This window comes from Microtus pennsylvanicus, chromosome X (assembly GCF_037038515.1).
Source record: "Microtus pennsylvanicus isolate mMicPen1 chromosome X, mMicPen1.hap1, whole genome shotgun sequence".
NCBI lineage: Eukaryota > Metazoa > Chordata > Mammalia > Rodentia > Cricetidae > Microtus > Microtus pennsylvanicus.
The window spans coordinates 36,670,611-36,683,827 of NC_134601.1; the positions used below are offsets into that span (position 1 = coordinate 36,670,611).

The 13,217-nt window shown below is 38.6% G+C and overlaps 1 protein-coding gene across 1 annotated transcript in view; it reads left to right on the forward strand.

The window, feature by feature from the left end:
• The first annotated feature begins 681 nt into the window (after window positions 1-681).
• Window positions 682-13,217, forward strand: part of LOC142841569 (uncharacterized) — a 40,146-nt gene continuing 27,610 nt past the window's right edge. Inside the window, exons 1-5 of the mRNA XM_075958506.1 lie at window positions 682-732; window positions 4,157-4,637; window positions 4,749-4,956; window positions 6,558-6,639; window positions 8,024-8,076. Of these exons, the coding sequence (XP_075814621.1) occupies window positions 682-732; window positions 4,157-4,637; window positions 4,749-4,956; window positions 6,558-6,639; window positions 8,024-8,076 (875 nt within the window). The remainder of the gene's footprint in view (window positions 733-4,156; window positions 4,638-4,748; window positions 4,957-6,557; window positions 6,640-8,023; window positions 8,077-13,217) is intronic.

The window sequence follows — 13,217 nt, forward strand, 5'->3', positions numbered from 1 at the left end:
GATTTTTATTTTTTTTAGTTAAGTTGTTTTTCTGAGATAGGATTGTATGTACTGTAGGCTAGCTTCCCACTCACTGTGTATCCAAGGATAACGTTAAACTTCTGATTTTCCTGCCTCGACCTGTCAAGTGCCAATACTATCTGTCAAGTGCCAATACTACAGATATGGGTTAGTACACTGAGTTTTATGTTGTGTTAGAGATCAAACAGCGATTTTTTGCATGCTAAGAAAGCAGTCTGCCAAATGATCTATATTCCCAGATCATATTTTATAAACATTTCCTAAGCTATCTCTATTTCCAAAGCAGATAATTGAAACAAATATTGATATGATTAATAAAAAGCATCAGTTTCCCATCTCTCTTTTTATGCTGGCAATTTATTTGAATTAATTCCAACTTTGTACCATATACAACCAAATATGTCTCAACTTTGGTGCTATATACAATCAAATCTTAAATAGTGTGTAAAATGATGATTGCCCCTTCTAAGTAGTAAGTTTAGATAAGATGGGCAAAAGTGGTTGTGGAATTCAGTGAGAAAATCAGACACTGTGAGGGTGTTGAAAGAATGTTGTACAAAAACTCATTCTGAAAGCTGCTGAATTCACTGAGGTAAATACAGAAAATAATTTTTGTCAAAATAATATGCAGGATTCAGAAGTGGTGGTAGGGGAAGAAACATGAATTTCTTTGGACAAAGACTTTCAGAAAACCAGCCTCCACTTCATCTGGTAAGTCAACACCAAAGGTAACAGAAATCAAGAGTCTGAAATGTAATATTGTTCATTTTTAAATGTGTGTTTGTGTGTGCTTGTTTTGAGACAAGGTCTTGCTATATATGACAAACTAAGCTGACAAAGAACTTGTAATGGTTCTCCTGCCTCAGTCCTCAGAGTCCTGGGACCACACACATGTTGAGTGTCTTAATTACTTTTCTGTTCCTGTAACAAAACACCATGAGCTCACGGTTCCAGAGGGATAGCAGAAAGAGTTTATGTCTCATCCACAAACATGAGAGAGAGAGAGAGAGAGAGAGAGAGAGAGAGAGAGAGAGAGAGAGAGAGAGAGAGAGAGAGAGAGAGAAAGGGAGAGAGAACACACGACAGCGAGCAAGCTAACTAGGAATAGCACGGACTTTTGAAACCTCAAAGCCCCCACCCACACGTGACACATCTTCAACAAGGCAATCCCTCCTAGTTTTTCCTGTGGTGGTTTGAATGAAAATGACTCCCATGATCTCATGGGAAGTGGCACTATTAGGAGCTGTGACATTGTTAGAGAAAGTGTGTCATGCGATAGGCTTTTTAAGGTTTCAGATGGTCAAGCCCAGTATCATTCTCTCTTCTTGCTGCCTGCCAATCCAGTTGTAGAACTCTAGGCTTCTTCTATCAGCACCATGTCTTCCTGTGTGTCACCATGCTTCCCACCACGATGACAATGGTTGACCTCTGAACTGTAAGCCAGTCACCAATTAAATGTTTTTCCTGAGTTGCTGTGATCATGGTGTCTTTCCACAGCAATAGAAACCCTAACTAAGACACTTTTCAAGCAGTTCCAATAACTACAGACCAAGCATTTAAATATATGAACCTATGGGGGCCACTCTTATTCTAAACACTATACCCAACTAACATATTTTATAATAAGATAGTTTTAAATTTTGGTGATAACAGGGATTTCTTCTTAGTATTTTTCCATACTACCCTATATTTAATTTAAATATTATGTTTTTAGTTAACCTGTTATCACTGCAACTATTTCAATAAACATTTTATTTTTATTTTCAATTTTCATCAGGAATTTTGAATTTATAAAAATGTAAAAAATAGATTGTTGGTGATTGTGTCATTTATCTATCCTACATAATCATTCTAAATTTATCTTCAACCTTTTTTTTGAGACAGGGTTTCTCTGTGTATCTTTGGAGCCTGTCCTGACACTTGCTCTGTAGCCTCAAAATCACATTGATCCACCTGCCTCTGTCTCTCGAGTGCTGGGATTAAAGGTGTATGCCACCACTGTCTGTTTCTCCTACAATTTTGTATAGTTACAATGTAAAAATAGACTTAAAAATTGATTGTGTAAACCAGAAATCAAGACTAGAGAGATGTCTCTGTGGTTAAGAGCCCTTGCTGCTCTTCCAGAGAACCCAAATTCAATTCTGAGTACCAATATCGGGTGGCTCACACCATCCTGTTACTCCAGCTCCAAGGGTTTTGATGCCTTTTCTGGCCTTTGTGGACAGACACATATGTGACATCAGCCTTTCAAGTGCTAGGATTATAGGCATAATCTTACCACACCTTGTCTATATAATTATTTGTGATAGGTTTGTGCTTGTAAATAGGAAAGATCATGGTAAAGGTACTTGCCACACAAGCCTATCCAACCCAGTTGAATCTTTAGGACCGTTGTAGAAGTGGAAGGAAAAAGTAGGCTAATACAAAATTGGCTTCTGACTTTCACATGCACACCATAGCACATATACCCATACATACCACAGACACATATACACAACTATATATACATATATATAGTAGAAGTTATATATATAACACCTTTATGATTATTTCTTTTCTTAATATTTACTCTTTTTTAACAGTATTTCTTTTTTTAAATTTAGGAATCTTATAGTACTTAACTTGATATAAATAATTTCTTAGGAATACAACAGTTGGAAATGATAGCCCTGCTCATACTTAACATGTATTGTACCATTGAGCTATAACCCCAGCACAGAAAATATTCCTTACATCAACATTAATGAAAATATTGAAAATTCTGTTAAAAGGGTCTTCAGGAGATGTGCCTCAATCCTGCTTTTCATGATGACCTACTGTTCTCCCAACACTAGTCACTTAAAATGAAAAAAGTAGCATGGGTATTCTACCTACTGTACTTATTCATGTTTTCAATAGAAATACTGGAGAGTGGCTATGGATTTAGCCTTCAGAAAATCAGCTGATTTTTTCATACTTTTATTTTATTCAAGTTGTGTATATATAATATTCTTTGTACTAGTACCTTCCTCATATTTAGCAGTTACTTCCAGTATTTAACAGTGTAATAGCAGGACACAGTAATGCCAGATATAAGGATATTTTCCTTACTAAGCAACATACACTAGTTTAAAGCTTGCTTTCTTGTCACAGTTCATATTATGTTATTCATTTACTCTTTTGGACATCATAGACATTTGTCAACGTTTTCATTATTTTCTTTTATGGTGTTTCACTCTACAGCCATTTTGGTAGAAAAGCTGAGTTATTACCAGATCAGTTTGCTTACACTGCATCAAGCCAACACTTTGCTTCCTTTAGAGCATACTTCCCACTTGATTTGGTTTTTCTCCTTAAAATTAGATATTTTTTATATTAAAAGGTAGTTTTGAATGATCCCTGGACAGGGAAATAACAGAATAATTTGTAATGCTCTTCTTTGATCTTAAGAAGTTGTTTTAAGAACATTATTAAATACTCTATTGCTCTTGGGGCTGTGGAAGTACTTCAGTTGGTAGAATATTTGCCTTAGCATGCATAAAGATCTGGGTTCAATCCTCAGTACCACATAATACCAGATGTTGTGGCACGTGTTTTTAATCAGAGCACTTGAGGTGAAAGCAGGAGTTTCAGAAATTTGAGGTTATGCTTGGATACATAGTGAGTTTCTGGCCAGCATAAGATCCTAACTGCTCCCCTCCCCACAATCTATCTCCTCAATTATAAAGTCACATAGTTTGTTTCTTATTAAAAATCACAAGACATCTAATATTCCATATTTTTATGTTACATTTGTTAATAATCTTTGTGCAAGTGACATGGTACATGAGACTTCGGTCTTTAAGTTGCATCTGGAAAATAGTATATAAAATGAGTCATAGTATAATTCTAGGAGAAAGCCACTGATAGAAATGGTTTCGAGAAGCTAGGTGTGGTGGCACAAGCCTATTGAAGTATTCATGAGAATCTCAACTTCCAGGCTAACCTATACTATATACTATATAGTGAGACTCTGTCTCAAAGAAGTAAAGGGGGGAGGGTGGGATAGGAAAAGTAATGAAGGAGAGAAACAAGGGTTGTGAACAATATCCTTATGACTTAATCAAATCATGGACTATCTGTTTTATATGTATTATGTATTTGGGCTCATTTGTAGATAAGATATGACAACAGTGAAGTTCGATCAGGGTGGAATCGAAACCAATCAGAAGAGAGACATCCACAAATAGAAAGAAATCAAGTTTCCTTTGGGAGATTTCATGGCCACTCCCAATCTCGTGTCTGCCACATTAGCAGATCTCATGGCCACCCCTCCAGAAGATCTTATAGCCACGTCAGGAGCACTCCTGTCAACTCAGATAGACCACATCATGACCGCTCAGTTAGACCCCCTCATGAACACTCAGATGGGCGCCATCATGACCACTCAGTTAGACCCCCTCATGAACACTCAGATGGACGGCATCATGACCACTCAGGTAGACCTCATCATGACCACTCAGATAGACACTATCGTGACCATTCAGGTAGATCTCATCATGACCATTCAGGTAGGTTCCATCTTGGCCACACAGGAAGAGCTCATCCTAGCCACTCTGGTATAGCTCATCAAAACCATGCAGAAAGAGCTCAACTTAGCCCTGCAGGACTATCTCACCATGACCACAGAGGGAGAGCTCATCTTAACTACACAAGGCTGATTCCTTACAACCGTCCTGAGAGAGCTTCTATTAGACACATGGAACTAGCTCATCGTGGCCACAAAGTGGGAGCTCATCCTAACTATACAGGGCTAGCTCATCACAACCATGCTGGGAGAGTTAATCATGACCACTCAGGGAGAGCTCATAACAATCGTACATGGAGATCTTGCAGTCATGAAGAGAGATATCGTGGTCGAACAGGAAGAGTTGAAAGAATCCAAACATCATCAGACTCTGACTCTGAAATTGACAGGTAATCAGTATGTTATCAATGTTAGTACAGTGTTTTGAATGATATGGAAATGTATAAGCATGTTTTCTATTTCTCTATCTTATTAGCTAAATATGTCTTTTCCTAATTCAGAAATTGTTCCAATTCAGACTATTCCAGTTATATGGCTCAGGGTATCAAGAGTCATGCACATGCAGTTACCTAAGTTTGTTTCCCAGTTTCTGACCTTTCCTACGAAGCCTACCCAATAACCAAAATATGTTCACTTAGTGTCTAGTTCTTTTGCATCTTTCAAACTTGTAGGCAAGGTAATGTACTGACAAATTATGTAAAATCAATAAGATATAACAAATGGTAACAAATTTGTTTCCTTCCTTTTTCTCCTCCCTAAGGAGTCCTAAGAGTCTTTAGCAGACAGTAATCTCTCTGTGTGTATGTCTGTGTCTCTTTCTTGTTGTTAGAAATCATGCCCAAAACCTGATATATGTTAGGCAAGTGATTTACCTCTGAGCCACAACCTCCGCCCAGCAAATATGTCTTTGCGCAGCTCAGTTCCTCCATGTCCACTGTCTAACATGTGTGCTGTCTTCAGCAGGGTCATACCTTCAAGTTATGCAAGGCAAACAAGGGCAACAGCAATAGCCCACATTGTTTTGGGAGTCTCTTCTACTCTCAGTAGCAACAATTGAAAGGGATATTTCCCATTCCTAGCACTAGGCTTTTGTTAGGTTGTCTATGATCCTTGTGGGGAGCATTGGAACTTAAAATGGCACAACTTCATTCAAACTACATTCATATGTTTAAGTACATATGTTTATGTGTATTTTAAGTACATGAAACAAAATTACTCTTATGACTTTGTTAAGCATTCTTAGTGTTAATTATTGTTCCATCCTTTTCCCTCTATATTTCCTCCACACTTTCCAGTTAAATCCCCAACCTAGTTTGTGATTTTCCCCTTCACAGCCACAGTGTCCTACTCTGCACGACTCTAGAGTGCCTCCTCCTCCCACTATTGTACTTTCCTGGTTTCCGAGGTTACTTCAGATCATGTATTTTCATCTAATGATTCAGAGGACCCCCGAAAAAGAGAGAACATGCAGCATTTGTCTTTCTGAGTCTGGGTTACCTCACTTGGTATATTTCCTAATTTCGTCTATTTTCCTAGATGTAGCATATAGCTAATAACTGACTATTTTACATTTCAGTATCATAAAGAGAATTAATTTGTAATGTTCTCCTTAAAAATGTTAACTAGAGGGCTGGAGAAATAGCAGTAGAGCCCTTGATGTGCTGCACCCACACCAGATGTCCTAGTTGTGGTAGTTACTGAACTGGGGAGAGACAAGACTGGTCACTGAGGCTTGCTGGCTTCCAGACTAGCCAAGAAAAGGCAAGTCCCAATATCAGGGAGAAACCTTTCTTAAAACAATATGTGGAAATTGATTATGGAGAACACTTGGTGCCGTCTTCTGGCATCTCCATGTGCATACTCCGAGAGAAAAGCATATATACATACTTAAAATTGAATAAATCATTCACAGATGTTGAATCATCTGTCAATGATATGTTTTAGTAAAAAATTATTTTTCTGAATTTTCACCCTTTATGATGAACATCAGATTTTCTTCAATAAGAGAAATGACTGAATACTTATTGGATCAGGAACAGCAGAGAAATGAGCTAATTAATCTCAATAGAGGGGTAAGTGTAATGATTTCTACTTTCTACCTCAAAAATCTGTGTGGTTTTATGTAATGTTTTCATTAATTAGGCTTTCCTTTTGTGTCATTTTGGTTCTTTGAAAATTTGGCATTTATTTGTATTAATGATTATTTTCATGAGTTTAAAAACTCAAAAAGTTAGCAATATCAGTGTACAAAGAAGCCATATGCCATGTTATATATGCTTACAAAAATTGTTTCCAGTCTTACAGTAGAACTGCTTTTTAATTGCCCTCAGAACTGGGCATGGTGGCAGACACCTAAGTTTCCAGCATTTGGGAAGTTCAGACAGAGAGAGCTTAAATTCAAGACAGTCCTCTGAATCACTACTATAAGGCCTTGGGGAAGTCACTTGATTCTTCTCAACTGCAGTTTTCCAACATGTTAAGAAAGCTTTGACTGATTTACCTCTAAGAGCACACTGCCTATGGCATTCTTGTAAATGTATACAATCTCAGAAATTGAGTGTTGCACTAGTAATGTGACTCTGGACTGATAGTGGGAAAACCTGCATAGAACCAAACTAGACCCACTGAATTTGGGGGACAGTTGTGAGGCTTGGACAGACTGTGGGGCACTGGCAGTGGAACAAGAATTCATCCATAATGCTTGAACTGACATCTATGAGCACATTCTTTTTGGAAGGATATCTTGCTCAGTCTAGATATAGAGGGAGGGCCTGGGTCTTGCCTCGAAGTGAAGTGTCAGACTTGATGACTCCCTATGGGAAGGCTTGCTCTTTCTGAGGATTGGTTAGGGAGGTGGGGTCGGGGGAAGGTGGAGGAAGTAGGAGAAGTTGGGGAAGTGGGAATGGCGATAGTTATATAAAGTGAGAAAAGATTGTATTTTTAAAATTCTTAATAAAAAAGGGAGATAAAAGAACTTTAAAAGAGAATGAAAAGCAAACAAGGGACTGGGTGACTCCATAACAGCATGGGATATATTTGGGAAAAGACATGTACTAGGGAGATCGCTAGTTCAAGAGACTAGAGAGCCTGTGATCCCCTTAGACACAAATAGTTACAGGGTGGCTACTGCTAAGAGTTACCAGTTTGTGTGAACATAGTGTCAGGGGATCTTGGCTAGCCACTACGGGGATTGGAAAGCATAGGGTCGGCAAGAAACTAGGAAAGCAGTTTTCTTTAGTTCTAGGAATTGAGTCACTTTAGTTTGGGAATTGCCATGGTTAACCAAGATGAAGACACTTTACAAGATGACCAAGGCCAGAGCTAACACTATTAAGAACCAAGCAAAGGGAATATTGTCATTTAAATGCTGAGAGTTGCAGTTTAGATTAAAAAACAACACCTTGTACTGAATAAAGATGTCATTTCAATAATTTGTTTCAACTTTTTTCCATTTAGATGATAGAAGAAGGCTATAGGAGCTCTGCTGAAAGTGATGATAGCTCTGACAGGTAACTTTAGACAGACTTTGTATAATTCTTAAGGGGAAAATATGAAAACTGGCATTGGATTTATATTTAATGTTATGTTATCATCTAGCCCAGAGCCCTTACAATCTGACTTTGAAAACAATCAATTTGTGTAAATAATCCTAATAAGAATTAGAAAACTCTTTATTATGACTGCTTGGCTTGGATTTATTTTTACTTCTAAGACTTTTATATATCATATTCTGATGTTATATCTTCAATATAATTTTGGAATCTAAACTGGCTGTTTTTATCTACAGGAATTGTCACTGGGGAAATCAGAACTATTTAGATTTTTGTCTTCATTTCAATTTTAAGATTGGAAACTCTTGTGTGCAATTATAGGGTCTGCTAGACAAGCTAGATGAATTTCAGTATGCTATTTTAGCAGCAATAGTAGCAAGACTTGGTATCAGGGAGGCAAGAATTCTATGTTCCTTTACCCTTTCTTAGATGTTATTTGATATAGATCCCTGTAAAAAATGTTGAAATGTGAGCATAAGAGAAACAGAAGTTTCGTAACATGACTGTGTGCTGTACAAGTGGTAGGTAATGAGGGTCCCTACCGTAAGGACAGACTTGAACATGGTCTGTTAGATTTTGTACTTAAATATCATTCTCCCTGAAATAAACAGATTTGGGGAAAGGCCTGTTCAGGGAGATAGTCAGGAAAAGAATGGAAAATGAGATCTACATTTATTACTTATCCTTCTTTTTGCAGGGCACGAAGGGGAAACACTTCTAAATGGAGATTACCTTTGCAGATGTACACATTTCTCTCATAAGAGGGAGGCTTTGATTTTTTTATATTTATTTATTTATTTTATTATGTATATAGTATTCTGTCTGTGTGTATGCCTGCAGGCCAGAAGAGGGCACCATACCTCATTACAGATGGATGTGAGCCACTATGTGGTTAATGCTCTTAACCACTGAGCCATCTCTCCAGCCCCAAGACTTTGATTTTTTTATTTGCTTTTCACAGCTTCCCTCGTGTCTTGTGTTTTCCAAAAGGATTGGCTCAGCATAATGGTTACAGGAAAGAGGCTAATTATGGATAGTATACTTTGGCCTCTTACAGTGGAATTTAAGAGTTAGCTTCTTGCGGTGGATTTTGGGGGTGGCTGTCTAAAATTCGTTCAGTGATACTGGGAGAATTTGTGCAAATGGGAAGGCAAAAATGTTGCTATACTACTGTTTAAATGGGCATAACCAAAGGAACTAATGAAATAATTGAAAGCTGTAAGTAAACACTTTTATATTCATAATTTAATTTAGCTGTAGAGTTCCTTTGTGGTAAGGCATTAGCATTTCCATATTACAGAGTGATACATTGAAACTGAAGAAGGGGTGGTTGTTTTTTCTGGTACTACTAGAGATAAAACCTAGAATCATGTGCACATACAAAAAGATTTACAACTCTGCCATGGAGTGCCACTCTAGGAAAGGATGTTGTAATAGGAGCGGTGGGGCTGCGTCCCCGGCACCCCGGCCGTCTGGCTAGCTTATGCCCTGAAATAACAACACACAAACTGTATTCATTTAAACACTGCTTGGCCCATTAGCTTTAGCCCTTACTGGCTAATTCTGATATCCTGATCAACCCATCTCTAATAAACTGTAGCACCGGTCTTACCGGGAAAGATTCTAGCCTATGTCCATCCTGGGTTGGAGCTTCATTGCGTGTGCCTCAAAGAGCAGAGCTCTCACGTCCGCCCTGGAGAGGGGAGCATGGCGTCTCTCTGAGCTCACTTCCTCTTCCTCCCAGCATTCTGTTCTGTTTACTCCTCCCACCTATGTTTTAACCTATCAGGGCCAAGCAGTTTCTTTATTGCTTAACCAATGAAATCAACAGATTGATATATGACACTCCCACATCTAAAGGAAGGTGATTTTTTTGTTTTGCTTTGTTTTTGTTTTTTTAACTTCCCCAAATCATACAACTAATAAAAGTTCAAAGGTACATTCAAATAGTTTGTGTCTACAAAACCTATGGGACTAAGCAGTGGTGATGCACACCCATAATCCCAGTACTCAGGAGGCAGAGGCAGAGACAGATGGATCTCTGTGAGTTCAGTGCCAGCCTGGTCTACAGAGTGAGTTCTAGGACAGCCAGAGCAACACAGAGAAATCCTTTATCAAAACAAAACAGAACAAAACTTTCTTGTTCTATAATGTCTTTTAGTAACTACAAGTACAAAGGAGGTCTAATATTTGCAACACGAGAATATTCACTTTCTTTTGTTGCTTAAAAATTTACTATGGCTATAGGCAGTAGATTCAGTCTTGATGAGTCAGAAAAGGATGACCACAACCAGGTAAAAAAAAATTGAAAAGAGGTTTATTAATTGAACAAGTTCTTGATGAGCTTAGCCTTGGAGGGCTAGTGTCATGGAAAACTCAAGAGCCACCAAAGCCACTGGCTTTCTAGTTTGTGTCTTAAAATTTGAAGAGCAAAGTTCATGGGTCACAGAAGGTGAGTTTTAAGAAGAGTATTTTGTTAGAGCTAGCTTAAAAGAAATAATGAATAGTTCCTTATAGAGGAAGAGTGGGTCTCCAGGGACAGAGGACCATCAAGATGCTACTCTGGGCATATTTTTAAGAACTTTGAAAAGAAACTGGTGTGAGGTATAAGGAGGGGAATACACTGGTCAGTCCTGTAGGTTACCCAATAGGAGGCGTCTAGGAACCTCCTCTCTGTCTCAGTCACTCCCTCCTGCTGAGCTTCCAGGCAAGGCTAAGAGGTAATAAGAAACCAGGAAACAGAACTCTGTCCAATGTTCTTGGCCTTCAAAGAGGACATTCTCAGAACTGCTGCTTTGAAGCCCAACACATTATAAGACATGTATCATATGATTGAGATCAGAGATCATATATCATATGTTAAAAAACAAAACAAAAACCCTGCCAACTGCCTCTAGGTGGAGAATTTAGTACAATAATCAGTAAAGTATATTCAAGGTCAGCTGAAGTGAATGAGTCACAGACTGAATGTTTCTCTAAGAGCTTTAGCTAAAACAGTAGCACAACAAACATATTTGAAAGCTGGGGGCATCTAAAAAGTCATTCAAAAGATGAATAGCCCTTTTACCACAACCACCCCATATACATGGAAACTTGCCCACAATGGGCCTGCCTGGCATCTACCTTTACTGTGCACAGCGACTTAGAACAGAACCCATTCATCATCTCCCAGTTTGGCAGCTCAGATATCCAGGTTTGCTTGTCTGCTAAACACTCACATGCCTGGAATCATGGTGTTGCCTGGGGTACCCTCTTATTAGAAGTTTCTAGGGAGGTACCTACTACCAAGATCATTGTAGTGGTTGGCAGAATCTAGTTTCTGGCTGCTTGTCAGCTAGAGTCCATTCTGCAAACAAAAACATCTGAACTACCCAACTTGCCCTCTTGTAAGATACCAGTTCTATCTTTAACATAACGTGCACACACATTTTCACCAAAATCACATCCTTCTCAGTGTCAGTCATTCCGACTTTCACCTTTCACCTTGTCTTATGATTTCATTAGGCTAAATCAGGTACATGTTGTTAAAGGGAAAAATTAAGAAAAAAAGAAAAGGCCAGAGAAAATGAACAATAATTTTACAAGGAAATTTAACATTAAAGGATTCGGTTCAAGGGCTTGCCTGGATTTATATATAGCCCTGAGTTTGAGGCCTAATGCTGTAAAAAGAGGAATGGCAGACAAGGAAGAAAGGAAAGAAGGAAGGAGAGAGGTGTACGAAGGAAGGGAGAAAGGAAACCATTATATATCTCATTATTTACTGAACTCTCATCCCCCCCCAAAAGCAGTTTGGGGCCACTCAAAACCAAATAGGAACAATATTTATAGCAAGACAAAAAGCTATTATAGAAAACACTTTATCTATATAGAACTGCTGACTAGAAAATCTCAAGTGTTGTGTGAGCTGCGGGTTGTGTTCCTGCCACCCCAGCTCCTGCACGGCTAGCTTTACACCAGAAATAACAACACAGAAATTGTATTCTTTTAAACACTGCTTGGCCCATTATATCTAGCCTCTTCTCAGCTAACTCTCGCACCTGGACAAGCCCATTTCTAATAATGTGTGTAGCACCCCTAGGTGCACTTACAGGGAAGATTCTAGCCTACATCCATCCTGGGTCGGAGCTTCATCGATCGCATCTGCCCGGGAGAGGGGAGCATGGCCTCTGAGCTCATTTCCTCTTCCTCCCAGCATTCTGTTCTGTTTACTCCACCCACCTATGTTTTAACCTATCAGGGCCAAGCAGTTTCTTTATTACTTAACCAATGAAATCAACAGATTGACATATGACACTCCCATATCACTCAAGTAATAATATCAAGACAACTACATAGCCTTTGGACCTTTGTTGTATTATGGAAAAGTGTGACTATATATGATGAACTTACTCCCTGATACTATTTTAGCTACCCAATAAAAAATTTCCCCTTGGATTGAGGGTATAGTCCAGTTGGTAGACTGCTTGTCTTATATGTATGAATCTTTTGATTCATTCCCTAGAAGGGCATAATACCAGTCTTATTGGCTAATGTCTGCAATTCCAACACTCAGGAGCTAGAGGCAAGACCTTCCAAAGTTCAAGGTCATCTTCAACTATTTAATGAAATTGAAGTCAGCCTAAGATACATGAGATGCTGTGCTGTTTACTGACAGAAAGAGCTATTAATAAGGCAAAACATAACCCAGAACAACTAGCAGCCACCCATGGGACCCTTTCTGGAACACTTCTTTGCAACATGGCCCAACAAATTTCACAGAAATCCAAGCTTGCTTTCAAATTCAAGATACTTGTGCCTCAAACTCTTGGTTTGGGATATTCTACATATATGCTACCACATTGTTTTCTACTAATTTTTTCTCTTGGGAGGGAGACACCAAGGTCTTGATATCATGGGATGGTTTCTACCTTCTATGTAACCAGGTTGCCCTTAAACTTGGGATCCTCTCACCTTGCTCTCCTGGTTTGGGGGCATCTAGGTTTGTGCTACCCTGTTGACTTTTAATTCAATTTTGATTTAGGATTTTTATGGTGTGGAGAATGATACTTGGGGCTTCATACAATCTAATCAAGTATTCTGCCACTGTTCTGCACCCTTAG